Source organism: Piliocolobus tephrosceles, chromosome 4 (genome assembly GCF_002776525.5).
Source record: "Piliocolobus tephrosceles isolate RC106 chromosome 4, ASM277652v3, whole genome shotgun sequence".
Classification (NCBI taxonomy): domain Eukaryota; kingdom Metazoa; phylum Chordata; class Mammalia; order Primates; family Cercopithecidae; genus Piliocolobus; species Piliocolobus tephrosceles.
The window spans coordinates 526274-541579 of record NC_045437.1 but is presented as its reverse complement, the minus strand read 5'-3'; the positions used below and the strand labels follow the sequence as shown (position 1 = coordinate 541579).

The following is a 15306-nucleotide window of genomic DNA, read 5'->3' as shown; positions in this document are numbered from 1 at the left end:
ACCTCACGGTCACATCTCACAGTCCACACCTCACGGTCACACCTCACACTGAGGGTCAATACCTCACAGCCCACACCCTATGGTCACATACCTCACGGTCCCATCTCACAGTCCATGCCTCATGGTCACACCTCATGGTCAGCCCTCACATCCACACCTCACAGTCATACCTCATGGGTCACACTTCACGATCCATGCCTCACACATCCAACAGCAGGAAGGGCCTCAGTTTTCAGAGAGGAAAGTTTATGGAAGTTTCAATAAACTTCAGCAGTGGATTCTGGATATCATCAGCCAAGACTCAGGAGCTGCTCCTCTGTGCCTTCTGGGTGTGACCCAGTCCGGCCCCACCCTCCCTGTGCCTGGGCCTTCTCCCCTCAGGGGCCCACCCAAGCCTCATGGGCAGGTACCTGTGGCTCTCCTGCAGCATCTGCGTGAGCTCCTGGATCTTGTCGTAATGCTCCAGGTGCTGCTTCAGTTCCACAATCTCACCACACAGCCTCTTCACACTTGTTTGAAGTCCTGAAAGAGAAAGAAATAAAAAGTACCATTATTTAGTAAAACTCACTCATGCATTTTGAAAATGAAAACAATTCTACATTTAAACTAGATCTTGGTTACCAGATAAAGAATATAGCTGGAAAAGATCAGTTTGTTTTTTTTTTTTTTGTCTTTTTTTTTTTTTTTTTAGACAGAGTCTCCCTCTTTCCCCCCGGCTGGAGTGCAGTGGCCGAATCTCAGCTCACTGCAAGCTCCGCCTCCCGGGTTCATGCTATTCTCCTGCCTCAGCCTCCTGAGTAGCTGGGACTACAGGCGCCGCCACCTCGCCCGGCTAGGTTTTTGTATTTTTTTTTAGTAGAGATGGGGTTTCACCTTGTTAGCCAGGATGGTCTCGATCTCCTGACCTCGTGATCCGCCCATCTTGGCCTCCCAAAGTGCTGGGATTACAGGCTTGAGCCACCGCGCCCGGCCAAAAGATCAGTTTTAACGAGACTCAAAGACAGGGCGAGCATGAATGCCACGGCCCCACCCTGTGCTGTTTCTACCCTGGACCCTCCCCAGGCTGAAGCTGTGTGGTCTGCCCTCCACAGGCCCCCACGCAGCCACATCCCTGTGTGAGGGTAGGGAGAGGCAGCACTGGCTGGCAGCCCCTCCACTGGGCCTGTCTGCTGGTTTCTCCTCCACCAGGAAGCACACTCTACCCCTGAAGGGAGGGCCTGTGGGTTTCGGGAAAAGCACTAAGCAGCCCACAGTGGCCACAGGTCTCCCAAGCGCCCTCTGACTCTGCATCCATCAGTGACTGAAAATGTGGCTGGTTTCCATCTACTAATTCCTGCCTGTTTCTGGATTTCCAGAGCAAGAGGAAAAGAGAGATACGATTTAGTGGCTCCCCAGATCCAAACACGGGATACAAATAAACCCACATGTAGACACACTCTTGCAAAACCACATATGACAGAGGCAGTGAGAACGCCGGGGGGGACGTGGTGGGCAAAGGGTGATGGTGGCACCGATGGCAGGCTCTTCTCACCCACGAGGCAGCAGTGCCACAGCAGCATCCACAGTGTGAAGGCCACGCCACATGGAGTCCATGTCCACGGACATGTTCACAGAGGGCAGGAATGAAGGAAACGCAGGGCGGCACAGTTTCGGGACCTTCCGGTCCCCATGGTGGTCAAACCAAGAGTCCTTAGATGGCAAAACCAGAACCCCAAGGACAACATTACAGCATCCCAGGGACGAGGAAGCCTTGGGACCCCAAACACAAGAGGCTGGGACAAACCCCCAACGGCCACAAGTCACACATCACGTCCACTTCTGCGGGGGTGAGGCAGCCATCAGCAGAGGGTGGCTGTGGCCATCAGCTCTGAGAACGGGACAGCCCCCACGTGCCCTTGCTCCCTTGGGAAACCCAGTGGGCCAACCAGGAAACCATAGCCCTGCCCCGCCCATGAGGGTGAGGCCAGGGGCCCCCGTGCAGTCTGGAAAAGCTGAGGCAGCCCTGCCATCCCCCAGAGCTGACCTGCCTGGTCCCTTCTACAACAGAGCCTGCACCAAGAGGAGCAGCTGGTGTGGGGTCAGGGTCAAGGTCAACCAGGACGACGGCATCAGAGAAGGGTGGAGGAGAGAACAGGGCCTGAGAATCCCCAATAGGAGACTGCCCTGTCCTTGATCCATGAGGTCAGAAAAGGTGCCCTGACCCTGCCTCCTTGAAATTCAGAAGCATAATTTTCATGTAAAAAGAAGCAGAAAGTACTGAAGCCAAATCCCAGTTTCTGTAAGGCAAAAGGTTAGGGCACAAGAACAGCCCTACGACAGTGAAAGCCACGCTCCCAGAACGGACCCACACCAGAACCACTCTTTCAAAATAAGCTGAAAACAAAAAGGAAATGACAGAAGAAACGAAAAACAACGTAAGTCACAATCAGAAATGTCAGAAAAGAGAGGTCTGAACTCGGGGAAGAATTAGCAATAAAATAAATTCACACGGCAAGTGAAGTTGCTAAGAAGAAGTGTAAGGGAAAGTCCAGCAAGTCCTCGCTTCGTGCTGATGGTTCCGGAAACGGCCACAAAGCAAAGTGACCACCGTAGAATGAAGCCGAATTCACCATCCACACAGGCCGCCGACGGGAGCAAGAGTGACGCTCCCACAGCAATTTCTAGTCGCAAGAACATCACCAGACCGCCAAAGACCAAAACACTTCTAACAGTAAACATTACAATAAATGGGAGCGATGCACACATTTAAGACTGAGTAATAAAGACAAGTTACATCATAATTTACTGCATAATTTACTGCTGCAGCCCATCCCAGCAGCTCAGGGCGTGGAGCGGGAACCAGCCCTGATCAGTTGTCATTGCACGGCGGGCGGCTCGTACCTGCGCTCACTCGGGACGGGACGGGTCAGACACACCAACGCTCTGGTGTGCACGGCTTCGGGGCGTGGGAGGACACCAGCGCACCAGAGAAACCAGGAGCCGGGAGGGCAAGCCACACACACAGTTCCCCCGGGCAGAGCACTGGTTGTTTTTTCTCATCACCTTTCCAACGAACTGATGTTGAATGAACAGAGTTATTCAAGGACCTGTTGTAAACATAACAATGTCTTAAAGAAACAGAAGACAGAAAAGCAAAATTTGTAAATAAAAAAGAAGACTCTAAGGAACTCTTACCACTCGATAAAACAACCCAATAAAAACCAACAGGTGAAAGAGGTGAGGAGACGCTGCCCCAGAGGAGAGAGCGGCCACAGGCCTCATCCGCGGCTGCCTCCCTGCCACAAAGGCCACGGCTGGTTGGGACAGACGCCATGAGGCCCACGCGCCCTGAAACAGTTATTATCTGGACTTTAAGAAAAAGCCCGTGAGCCCTGAGAGGTTAGACCAGGAAAAGATGCTCCACTTGTCATTCTCAGGGAAGTATGAGTCAAAACTTCCAAGAAACTCCACGCCACACCGAGCAGGTTACTACGGACAGCAGACTCCGTCAGCATTTCCCTATTTAAAATCCAGGTATCTGAACTTGAAATACTGAAAACACTTTTGTAAAAATAGCAAAATAGAACAAAAAACGTGGAGAGAGAGAAATGAGAAAGATCTGGATCTGGATGAAACAGTGACCACAGCAGGCCTGCTCGGGAGAAACACGGGTTCACCAGAAATGCAACCTGAATCTGTAACGCTGAGACGCTGGGCAACAGGCTCGTTCACCAAATTCGACGGCGGCATAACCGTGGGAGGACGCCAGACAAAAGCAGCAAATCCCACAGTGACCAGGCCACTCCAGCAGCTGCAGCCCTGACACCCTGTGCTGAGGGGAGGACGGCCGGGCAGGGTGAGGACAGAGGTGGCCTTGCCTCCCACATCCACACCCGGACTGCCCCAGACACGCGTATGTACCATAAACTCCGGCCAAGGCAGCCTCCATGCCAGCCAGCAAGGCAGGGGCTCGGCTCCCCACTTACCGACTGCGTCTGCTGCTGCTCGCCTTCCTCATTACCTAGGCACATTTGAACACTTACAGTTTACAAAATGACCAAACTTACCAGCGATCTGTAAATTTAACGTAGCTGCAGTGTCTGCACTCTTCACTTCCTTTTTCATACTCAACAAAAGCGATTTTAAGCTACTGTTCTCTTCCAAAGATTTATCTAAATGTTGTCTCAAATCATCCTGGGGACACAGAAAATACACTTAAAATGCGCAAGTCAAATTCAGTAAAATGTGTATAGAAAATAAAACCGAAACCTTCTGAGAATCCCGAGGGTTCCTTCTGCATACCTGGAGTCACGATGTGAAAGGCAGTAATTTGGTTTCATGGCACATCTCCCTGCCCCCAGCCTGCCCTGCCCAGCCCTGTAGCACCCTCAGGGGAGGGGGCGAGTGACGAGAGGGATGGAAAGGAGCGCCCCAGCCCCGTGAAAGCCCCACACCCGGGTCTCCGAGGCATGTGCTCCAGCAGGACCCGCAGGCCTGATGCTGGGCGGGGCAGCCGGTGGTGGCTGGGGGAGCCCTGCCTCTTCCAGGACGCACTCATGGACACTGTGGGTCCCAGGCCTTGGTGCCAGTGTGAGGCACAGGTGGCCCTGCAGGAACCTCCTTTTGTTCTGGCTCCTTTCACATCCTCAAAGTATGGAGAAGACCCAGAGCACAGGACGAGTGTCATCAAGGAGCGGAAAGGGCCATGCCTGCAGCCACACGGCAGCCTCTGCCCCTCCCCGGCCCCAGGGTGCCTGGTGAGGTGTGAGCCATCCAAGCTGCCAGCAGCTGCGACCAGGGTCCCCAGGGATCCAGGCTCACCAGGCTGCTGCTCTCTCAGGCACCAGCAGGCACATCCTGGGGCCGGGGGTGCTGAGCAGACCCCAACTCACTGCCACCAGGGGAGGGAACGCCTGAGTCTGTACAGCAGAAGCCTCGTGCTGGGGGTATCTACACCTTGTCCTTCTCCGCTCAGCGAGCCCACCCACCGACAGCCCCCTCAGCATGCACGCACCCCCCCGGCCCCTGATGCCCATGGTGAAAGCTGATCACTGGGTCTGAGACCATCCCCCTCAGGCTTATCCTGGCCAGTTCTTCATTTCACGGCCTTCTGCCAAGGTGTCTGCTGCAGTGGTGCCAACCAGCACGACCTGCCCTCCGCGCGGTGCTCTGGGTCATCCAGAAAGCTCCTGGCAGCGTCACGTCTCATGGTGTTGCCTCCCAAGGACACGGTGAGCTCTTAAGGCAGGGCTATGGGCTCCCAGCTCTTTTTCATTAGTTTATTTGAGGAAAAGTCTTGCTCTGTCGTCCAAACTGGAGGTCAGTGGAGCAATCACAGCTCACTGCAGCCCTCAACTCCTGAGCCTCCTGCCTCTACCTCCCAAAATAGCTGGGATGACAGGAGCGTGTCACCACGCCTAGCTAATTGTTTAATTTTTATTTTTTGGAGTCTAGGCCACAGCAGGCGCAGGGAACAGAGGACCAACTGCACCTAGGCTGGCGCAGCCCATCTGCCTCGGAGGCCGTGCCAGGCACAGCAGCTGGGAGTGGGGCCACCTTTGCCTCAGGACACTGGACTGCAGCTTCTGAAGGAAGCACAGTCGAGGTTGATGCGACCGAGGGATGAGCGTCCTCACGTGGCAGAGTAAACTTGGGTGCTTCTGGAGTGACAGATGTGCACCTCCCTGGAAGGCAGCGCCCACCAGCCTGCCTGGCTGCTCCCTCCGCAGGGTTCCTGACCGTACTGACTGCTCCTTACCCAAGGGGCTTGGGGCTGCCAGATCCTTCTGATCACTCGTCCTGACAGGGAACCGGGGCTGCTCTGTCCTGGGGCCCAGGGCTGCCCCAAGGGACAGGGTTGAGCAAACTGCAGAGGGCGAAAAAGCAGGCGTCCACAGCAGCCACAGCTGCACGTGACTCCCACCCCCGGTGACACTGGCGCTCAGCACACCTTCGGGCTCCACCTGTCGGCTCCGTCCGGTCCCAGGCTCAGAAGGGCAAGGGGTGTGCCCAGCTGCGTCCCACAGAAAAGACATCATCGGTGATAGCGCCCAGCTCACTTTCCAGACAGCGGCCAACGTGTGTTTAAATACAAAGGCTTCACGTGTGTTTAAATACAGAAGCTTCCAGAGAAGGGGCCACATGTTCTTAAATCCAGAGGCTTCCAGACAGGGGCCACTTATGTTTAAATAGCAGCTTCCAGACGGGGGCCACTTGTGTTTAAATAGCAGCTTCCAGACGGGGGCCACTTGTGTTTAAATACAGAGGCTTCTGGACGGGGAGGGGGGCACGTCTGTTTAAATACTGAGGCTTCTGGACACAGGGACATGTGTTTAATGCAGAGGCTTCTGGACGGGGGGCATGGGGACCCACGTACGTTGAAATGGAGGCTTCCAGATGAAGGCCACGTGCTGAGGCTTCCAGACCCGGCGGGGGGAGGGGGGGGTGGGCGGGGCATGTGCGTTTAAACAGAGGCTGCCTGTGTTGTTTTGTCATCTGTACTTTTTCTTCTCTGAAGAGGAAGCGCTGTGTGGGATCTCTGAGATGTAGGTTCCCATGAAACAGTATGTACTTGTCAGGTAAGTTCAGAGGCAGTTTTCGAAGCCGTCCCGGGCCGACTTCACTCCCATTTTACAAAGGCTGACAAGGCCCCTCTGGGTGTGCACCTCCTCACACAGCTCTGCCCTCACACCAGGACTCCCGGAGGGTGGCTCCTGTCTGGGTGTGGCTCTCTGACCACCAGCTCCCTGTCCAGAGGACACCAGCAGCTCATGGGGAGGCCCTTGCAGTGTGGAGGGAGCCCGGCAGGATCCTGCCCCATGAAGCCTCAGACGAGACGGTGGCCCCGGCCCACAGCTGAGAGGGAGCCAGACGCGCCTGGCTGAGCTGAGCTGAGCCTCAGGCCCGACCCACAGAAATCCAAGGGGATAAACGTGGGTTTTCAGCTGTTCATTTTGGGGTAACTTGCCCTGCAGCCCCAGTTCACCATGGAACACTGGCCGTCATCTCCTTCGTAAAAGGAGAGTGGCCTCAGCTGTCTCCAATTCGAGGCCCTGAGAGACGGGTCAGCAAGACAAAGTCATGTCCAGGCCTGGCTCCCGCAGCGCCCAGTGGTCCGGGGTAGGATGCACAGGCAGGGCAGCGGCAGGGACCCTGCAATCACCTGGTACACTGGACCTCTCGGGAGGGGACGGGGCAGACTGCGCCAGAGGACAGGGGACTAAAGACCGTCTCCAGCTGGCGTCACCCCTGCCCGCCTCCCCAGCCCAGCCCCTCCAAGGAGAGAAGGCGGCCAGCGCCACTGCTGTCTCCAAAGTGCTCCAGGCCTGTTGTGAGACAGGGCAGGCCACGTTCCTGGGGGTGGGCGGGTGCTGGGCAGGGAGGGGAGACGTGGGGCTGCAGAGATGGCAGTTGGGACAGTGTGGCCTCAAGGAGCTGCCTCGTTCCTGGAAGTCAAAGCCGTGTTTCCCCCAGTCACGTGGACACAGACACGGCGCCAGGGCGGGCTCACCAGCTCCTGGCGTGTGCGTTGCAGCTCTGCCGTCGCCTCGCTCATCTCCCGGGCGTGCCGCTGCTGCTGCTCAGCAAGGCGGCTTTGCAGGGACTTACTCTCCAGAGCCAGGGAGCCGACGTCTGCACCCACCGTCGCAGAGCCGTCCTGAGCCGCTGTGAATTCTTCAACAGATGACAAGATGTGTCTTGCCTGAGCTAGGAGTGAAAATCAAATATTACATTAGCACTCAGCCTTAAAGGATGACATATAAACAAAATCGGCTCAGTATGTTTTGAATCTCACAGACGATGCTTCAAAAAGACAGCAGGCAGGGAGGGGGCAAAGGGGTGTTGGCACCACAAAACCACCTGAGGCTCTGTGCGTCCACACACGGGCAGGGTGGGAACTGAAGAAAGAGAAGAGGTAACCCCCAAGAAAAGGGGCAAATAGGGGCCGCTGTGTCTCAAGGTTTCAGTGGCACCGCCACAACTCGCTGCGTCTTCCACAAGCACCAACCGCCCTGTGTGGAAACCGCAGTGCACACGCCAGCTGGCAACTCCACGCTGGGACAGTGGCCTCGGCCTGGGACAGTCCCCCTGCCACTGACAACAAGCTCAGGAGGCTCCCGCAGGACACCAGCCTAGGGAGAGGGGAGGTTTAGGGGGCTGGGGTCCGGGTGGGCTTCAACTGCAGGGCGTCCTCATTCTAGGAGCTGAGGGGCTACGACACTGCGAGGGGCACTCAGACAGCTCAGAGCTGTGCCCAGGGTCTGCCGGGAGAGCACACCGGCAAGGCTCCTGAGGGACACACACAGCCACACCCCAGGCTGCAGGACAAAGAGAAGGTGCCCCCAGGGACGCGGCATCTCCTGGTCTCCCAGTGTGACCCCGGATGAGGGAGGCCCCAGTGTGTTCATGTACGGGTTGCCTGGCAGAATCAAACAGACCCAAGTCCTCTGGGGAGGGACCACCCTCCTGGGCCCCACACCGACCAAAAGCTCTGCCGTCCAGGCCCAGCACAGGCCACACGTCCACGTCAGGGGAGAAGATGCTGAGCAGCTTCCAAACTCCAAATCCCCACGTGAACACAGCCTTCAGAACCAAGCCCCTTTGGACAGCATTTTGAGCAAAACAAGGTCACAGGCCCCCCAGCACCCCAGAGCACAGCAGGGGACACACAGGCCCAGGCCCATGTGGTGCCTCCCAAGAGCCCTGGCCACTGTGAGAGGCGGAGACTGCCAGGGAGGGCCCAGGCGTGGGACCACCACACGCTTGTGGGAGGGGACACAGGACACCTGGGGCTGAGATGACTCTCAGGTCACCACAGGCAGAGGACCCCAGAACCCACACAGACGCTGCCTGGAGGGCAAGAGCAGCAGCCATCGTGACTCACTGAGGAATGCCTCATTGCTGTGCAGGGACCTGCAGCCGCCCCAGCTCCTGTCCACCAGGTCCAAGAGCGTCTCCAGGAGCGCCGCCTGCAGGGTCGTCTTCTTCCCGGGTAGAGCCGAGCGTGACCCGGGAGATGGCTGTGACGGAAACAAAATCATGAGGCCAGTGAGTCAGTGTGGTAACGGAGGTCCTGAATGCCAGCAGGTGCCCCAAGCACACCCTGGGATGCCTTCGCACCACGGAGGGGAGGGCAGGTGCTGTGAGGCCCCAGCCCTGAGCTAGGTGGAGGGCGGCTTAGCAGTGCCTGCCCAGTGAGGCTTAGCCAGGTGCACCGGTCCTGGATGAGTGAGGTCTCGATGACACGACAGGACGGGGCCCACACATTCCCAACTCAAGCAGGCCCCAGACTCCTTCCCTTAACCCAGACAGGGAAGCGGAAGACACGCCCAGGCCGTGGTCGGAGCCTGTGCTGAAAGGGAGCGCCCTGGAGGCAGCCCGCGCCCGCAGTCAGGCTGGCAGGGTGACAGGCGCACCCAGCAACGGCCCAGGGTCAAACATAACCCTGAAACAGACCACCCACCTCCCCCATTTCTGCCTCCCTTCCAGCTCAGGACCTGCCGGGGACATCAAACATGCCCCACCCAGCTCCGGAACCCCCCACCCCGTGCTGCTAGGGAGCCGCCTCCAGCTGCAGCCATGCCTCCCTCCCCGTCCCACAATTCAGCACCTTCCCGCTCCTCTGCCTGCCTGGGAGTCTGAAGCCCTCGTTGTGGTAAGCACCAAGTGAACAGGCCCTGCCTGTTCCCCTCTGGGGGGTCTGCGCTCGTGTCTACAGCAGGCGTGTCTCAACGCCTCTGACTGGGCTTGTGCCAGTTGTCTCCCTGGCCTCTAGGCCACCCTGAAGACGAAGGAACTCGGTCTCTCATCACAACGACCTCCAGGATCCTCCCTTCACGACAGGGTCATCAGTGGCTCAGCCGGCCAAGATGCCCGATTCCAACTTTGGAGACAAACGCCCCGTACACCGTAAGGCAGAGTCCCCTCTCTCCACCACAGGGCTTCCACTCAGAACAGCACTGCAGGGGCAACGTGTGGCACAGAGGCACATGTCCAACAAAACCCAGCAGCAAGCACCCTGGAAACCTAAGTGTAATGGTTCCCTTTATCCTGGGACACGGTCAATGCCGTAGGTGTAATCACGGCATTGCCAAAGCCTTACCAGCCCCACATTAGGAACAGGACACCGTGGGCCTGCTGCCCCCCCAGCCCTTCTCTCACCTCTCTGGTGTCAGCCATGCCCCGAGACCTCTGCTCCTCAGACTCTGAGGCCTCAGGCTGAGACAAGGTCCTCCCACTCCTGCTTCCTGAGCTGTTCTGTCTGCTCAGGCTCTCCTCGGGCACGGAGGACTCATGAGTTCTCTCCAGGCAGCCCAGACCTTCCTGGTCCGAAAACGCCTGGAACCTTCCACCAGGTATTCTTCGCTTCCTGCACTTTCCGGGGGCTGGCAGGGAACCAGGCACCATTTCTGCTGACAAATCCAACTTCTGAGAAGAAGCCGAGTCCTCAGTACCAACGGAGTCTGCAATACAGAGAGGACGGGGCCCACGTCAGGCCAAATTCTCTGGGTGCAGTGTTCGGCACTGTAACTTTTAAAAGGCATGTGTATGCCCACGTACATACACACACGGACACACACACGCACTTACATATGTACACGCATACCCATCCATGTGCATATATACATCCGTCCACCTGCACAAAGACACACGCAGATGGAGGGTGCCGAGGGAGGAAGGGGCACAGTGGAGCACATGTGCTAACACGTGACCTCTGGGGGAGTCTGGATGAAGCAGACGGGGACCGCCCAGCTTAGCGTGTCCACCCCGTGATGACTGACGTGCAATACGCTTCAACAAAGCGTTCCAAACAACATCTAAGCACACAACCATCTCTGAAGACAGGCGACAGACTCTAGCGGTCCATAAAGTGGTGGGTCCTGTGCACGGTGCCGACCACGAAGGCCCCGGGACACACAAGCCCCAGGGGAGGGTGAACTTATCTGTGGAAGGACAATGAAGGCAGGAGAAGGCACAGAACGGGCACAGCCCTGGCCACCACCACAGCCTGCACAACTCAAGATGACCCACCACGTCCTGCAGCGGCTGACAGACAACCTGGCTAGTCCCCTGCTTCTCACCAGCCGGGCATGAGCAAGCTTCCAGGAGGTGCCAGGGTCACTCGAGATAAGGCTTCTCTTTTTTTTTTTGAGATGCAGTCTTGCTCTGTTGCCCGGGCTGGAGTGTAGTGGTGCCGTCTAGGCTCACTGCAACCTCCACCTCCCAGGTTCAAGCGATTCTCATGCCTCAGCCTCCTGAGTAGCTGGGACTACAGGTGCCTGCCACCATGCCCAGCTAATTTTTGTATATTTAGTAGAGACCTGGTTTCACCATGTTGGCCAGGCTGGTCTTAAACTCCTGACCTCAAATGATCCGCCTGCCTCGGCCTCCCAAAATGCTGGGATGACAGGCGTGAGCCACTGTGTCCGGTCTGCTTGCGGCAGGAGGTTTTCTGATACTTACTCCACACAGGTGAGCATCACATGATATCACGTGACGCTCTTGGTTAACTTTTCTCGCGTTTGATTTTCAAAATGTAGTTACAGCCATAACCTGGGCCCATACACATAAAAGAAAGTGTGTGTGCATTAGTGAGGGGTGAGGGTAGGGAAGAGGGAGGGTGTGCACACACACACACGTGCAGAGAAAAAGCACCTATTTACCAACCATGAATCTAAACCATGAATGGATTATAACTTTCAATGTGCTGCATTCTTTCCAAAGACATTCTGGAGAGTTCCACAAATAAATACAAAGAGAACAGGAGAAATTTCATAGTAAAAGCAAACGTTGTGAAAAATATTTAACTACTTAAAAAGGAACTGAAGGGAATAAAAGTTGACAGGGATTTCATGTTGCTATGGTTTGAAGGAATCGCCCAAAGTTCCTAAGTTGGAAACTTATTGCCATTGTAACAGTATTAAGTGGAGGGCCTTTAAGAGGTGATCAGGTCACAGGGCCAGCCCTCAGGGAGGCAGGAATGCTGTATTGCAGGTTTGGGGTCCTGATAAAGGATGAGTCTGGCTCCATTTCTCTGTCTTGAGCTTGCTGCCGCCTGCACCACGGGAGGACCAGCACCAGGTGCTGGCACTGTGCTCTCCGACTTCCCAGCCTCCATGAGCCACATGAGCTTCTGTTCTTTATAAATTACTCAGTCCGCGGTTTTCTGTTACAGCAGCAGAAAACAGACTAAGACATGTGTAAGTACCTGGGTCTGGGGTGAAGTACCCATGTGGCCCGGGAGGCCGGGAGGCCTCCAGCTCTGCTCCGTAAGGTGGCGGAAACTCTCCACAGGGCCGGCTCCAAGGTGTCTTCTCCAGATGGCACCCTCTACGGCTGCTCCTCCTCGTCTCGTGGCACTGCTTCCCGGAGTCCCCACACTGGTACTGTAGCAACTGCGGGCTCAATAGATGTCTGGATTCTATTTTATTAAAATATTGTAAATAAAATATTTCATAAAATATTATAAAAATTTTGTTTCATTAAAAATTACATTTTAAGCTTCTGAATAGCATATGGTATCTGTTAGACTGAGGGGTTAATCACGTGCTGGTGACACCGGAGTGAATCCACAGTGACTCCTAACAACAGGAGAGCTGGGAACTGGGAACTGGCACCACTCGCCTGCGCGACTCAGGACAAGGCAGCAAGAATCAAGCCGCATGAAGTGGAGCAAAGTCAGACAAAATGAAGACAAAACAGAAAAAAAGTCACACAAAACAGAAGACAGAGTCCAGACAGTCTCAGGTCAAAGGTGCCAAGTAACTAAATGAGGAAAAAGAGTTTTTTCAACAAAAGGCATCAGAACAACTGAATGTACTTCTGTAAATGACAGGCAACAGAACAACTGGATGTACAGTCATTCCTCAGTCCCACAGAGCACTGGTTCCCGGCAACCCCCAGGGATGGCAAGAGTCAAGGACATGCAACTCTCTTACGTGAAACGGCGTATCTGTGTATAATCTGCACACACCCTCCTGTGTACTTTGAGTCATCTCTTGCCTACTTACGATACATAACACGACATAAATGCTACGGTAGCTGGCCACGGTGGCACATGCCTGCAGTCCGGGAGGCTCAGGAGGCTGAGACAGGAGGATCGCCTGAACCCAGGAGTTTGAATCCAGCCTGGGCAACATAGCAAGACTCCCTCTCTACAAAAATACAGAATAAATAAATGCTGTGTAAATAGTTATACTGTATTATTTTTTAATTGCTCTATTGTAATTTTTTTTGTTTTTTTCCAAATAGTTTCGATCCATGGTTGGTTGACTCCAGAGATTCAAAACCAGTGGATACAAACAGACAACTGTACATGTAGGGGGAATGTGTTGACTCGTTAACTCACAATACACACAAAAGCTCCAAACAGTGAATTGTACACCGAGACACTAAGACTATGGGACAACTGTGAGGAAACACGGGAGAAAATCTTCACGATCACGCGGTGGACACAGCTCCCTTCACAGGGCACACAAAAGCCCAAACCATCAAAGGAAAGTACTCAAAAACTGGACTGTACTGAAATTAAAACTTGTGCCCTTCAGCCGGGTGCGGTGGCTCACTCTGGAATCCCAGCACTTCGGGAGGCCGAGGCGGGTGGGTCACCTGAGGTCAGGAGTTGGAGACCAGCCTGGCCAACATGGTGAAACCCCGTCTCTACTAAAAATACAAAAATTAGCCGGGTGTGGTGGCGGGCGCCTGCAGTCCCAGCTGCTCAGGAAGCTGAGGCAGGAGAATCACTTGAAACCGGGAGGCAGAGGTTGCGGTGAGCCGAGATCGCGCCACTGCACTCCAGCCTGGGCGACAGAGCAAAACTCCATCTCAAAATAAACAAAACAAAACACAAAACAAACTTGTGCTCTTCGTAAACTGGACTGTACTGAAATTAAAACTTGTGCTCTTCAAAGCACTGTTCCAAAAATGAAAAGGCAAGCCACAGAAAGGAGGAAACTGGCAGCACTTGTGCCTGAAAAAGGGCTTGTGTCAAAACCACCAAGACCTCTTAGGACTCCATACTAAGAGAAGCAACCGCAGAACAAAGGTGGGCAGACCCGGAGAGAAAAGAAGAGACAGACACGGCCAGTATTTCAACAGCAGCGGGATGCAAATTAAAGCCATACACAGGTACCACAACCCCGACAGCGGAGCTAGGATTAAAGGACTCAGCGCCCAGTGCTGGCAAGGACGCGGCTCGGGCACTGCTGCCACAGGGCAGACGTCCTGGCACAGATGAACCTAAGATTTCAGCCCAAACTCAGGTCTCCACCTGTTGTTTCCATGAAAAGTTCTTAGAAACTCACAATGGAGGTGGAATAAATGAAGCTAAAGTCTATCAGCACGTCCCAGTGGAGGGCGGCACTGCCGGGCGATGGAGCCTCCGTGACACCCGTGTAGGGATCTGAGGGTCTACACGCGGCAGCCTGAGTTCAGGGTTTCCCACAGGCCCCTGCGGCTGCCGCAGACGTCAGCCCCACCTGCCACAGAACCCCAGGCTTCTCGTCTATTGTAGACAGTTTGCCTTTTCCCGTGATCTCAGAAGGACACAATTTAAGCCATCATGCAGTATGACTACACTCAAATACGTTAACTTTGTCCTTTTATAAATCTGTAGTCCAAATGGCTGGCATTCGAAAGCACACAAGGACATCATGAAGATCCTACCCTTAAAGGTAAGTCCCACGAAAAGTGCAACTGTGCACTCCAAGGCCAGTGACGACTACATCCCAGAGCCAGCGGCCCCACTGGCCTCCTGGTGGGTGAGCAGCGCACCTTGGGAACCACGAGAGTCGGCCTCGCGCTCCTTCTGGCTGGAGCTCGTGCTCCCGGGAGGCCTGCCGAGATCCCACTCGCACTCTGCAATGAGGTTCAGGACTGCCTCGTCATCTGCGTCCATGACCAGGCTCTGCTTGGCCAAGGCCTCGGTGCACTTAGCTCTGGGGTGGCATGGTCTGTAAGGAAAAGCAAACTCATCAGCATCACTCGAGCCAGCGGTACACTGGCCCACACAGACCCCAAGAAGGAAAATACCTGCACGGTCTCCGAGGGGAGCAGTTTGGTGCAACCGTGGGGCGGCAGGTCTTGTTGCTTTCACTGCAGTGATGCTGAAGAGGGACTCACCAAGGACGACTGGTGAGCAATGGCCAGGTCACATGATAACACGACAGCATCCCAGCACTGGACAGAACCCCACCAGGACTGGTCCAAATCCCAGCACTGGACAAACCCCACCAGGACTAGTCTAAATCCCAGCACTGGACAGAACCCCACCAGGACCGGTCCAAATCCCAGCACTGGACAGAACCCCACCAGGACTGGGCCAAATCC

At 55.2% G+C, this 15306-nt stretch overlaps 1 protein-coding gene across 2 annotated transcripts in view; it reads right to left on the bottom strand.

Annotated features, from left to right (window-relative positions):
- Nucleotides 1-15306, bottom strand: part of CEP72 (centrosomal protein 72) — a 34734-nt gene that overhangs the window by 2513 nt on the left and 16915 nt on the right. Inside the window, exons 5-11 of one of the 2 annotated variants that reach the window (XM_023194584.1) lie at nucleotides 14752-14930; nucleotides 12188-12400; nucleotides 10141-10442; nucleotides 8864-8999; nucleotides 7490-7686; nucleotides 4047-4173; nucleotides 411-522 (exon numbers count right to left, since the gene is read on the bottom strand). In XM_023194584.1, coding sequence (XP_023050352.1) covers nucleotides 411-522; nucleotides 4047-4173; nucleotides 7490-7686; nucleotides 8864-8999; nucleotides 10141-10442; nucleotides 12188-12400; nucleotides 14752-14930 — 1266 coding nt within the window. Of the gene's footprint in view, nucleotides 1-410; nucleotides 523-4045; nucleotides 4174-4993; nucleotides 7687-8863; nucleotides 9000-10140; nucleotides 10443-12187; nucleotides 12401-14751; nucleotides 14931-15306 lie in introns of those variants that run through there. The other variant, XR_002726831.1, reaches the window with a different exon arrangement.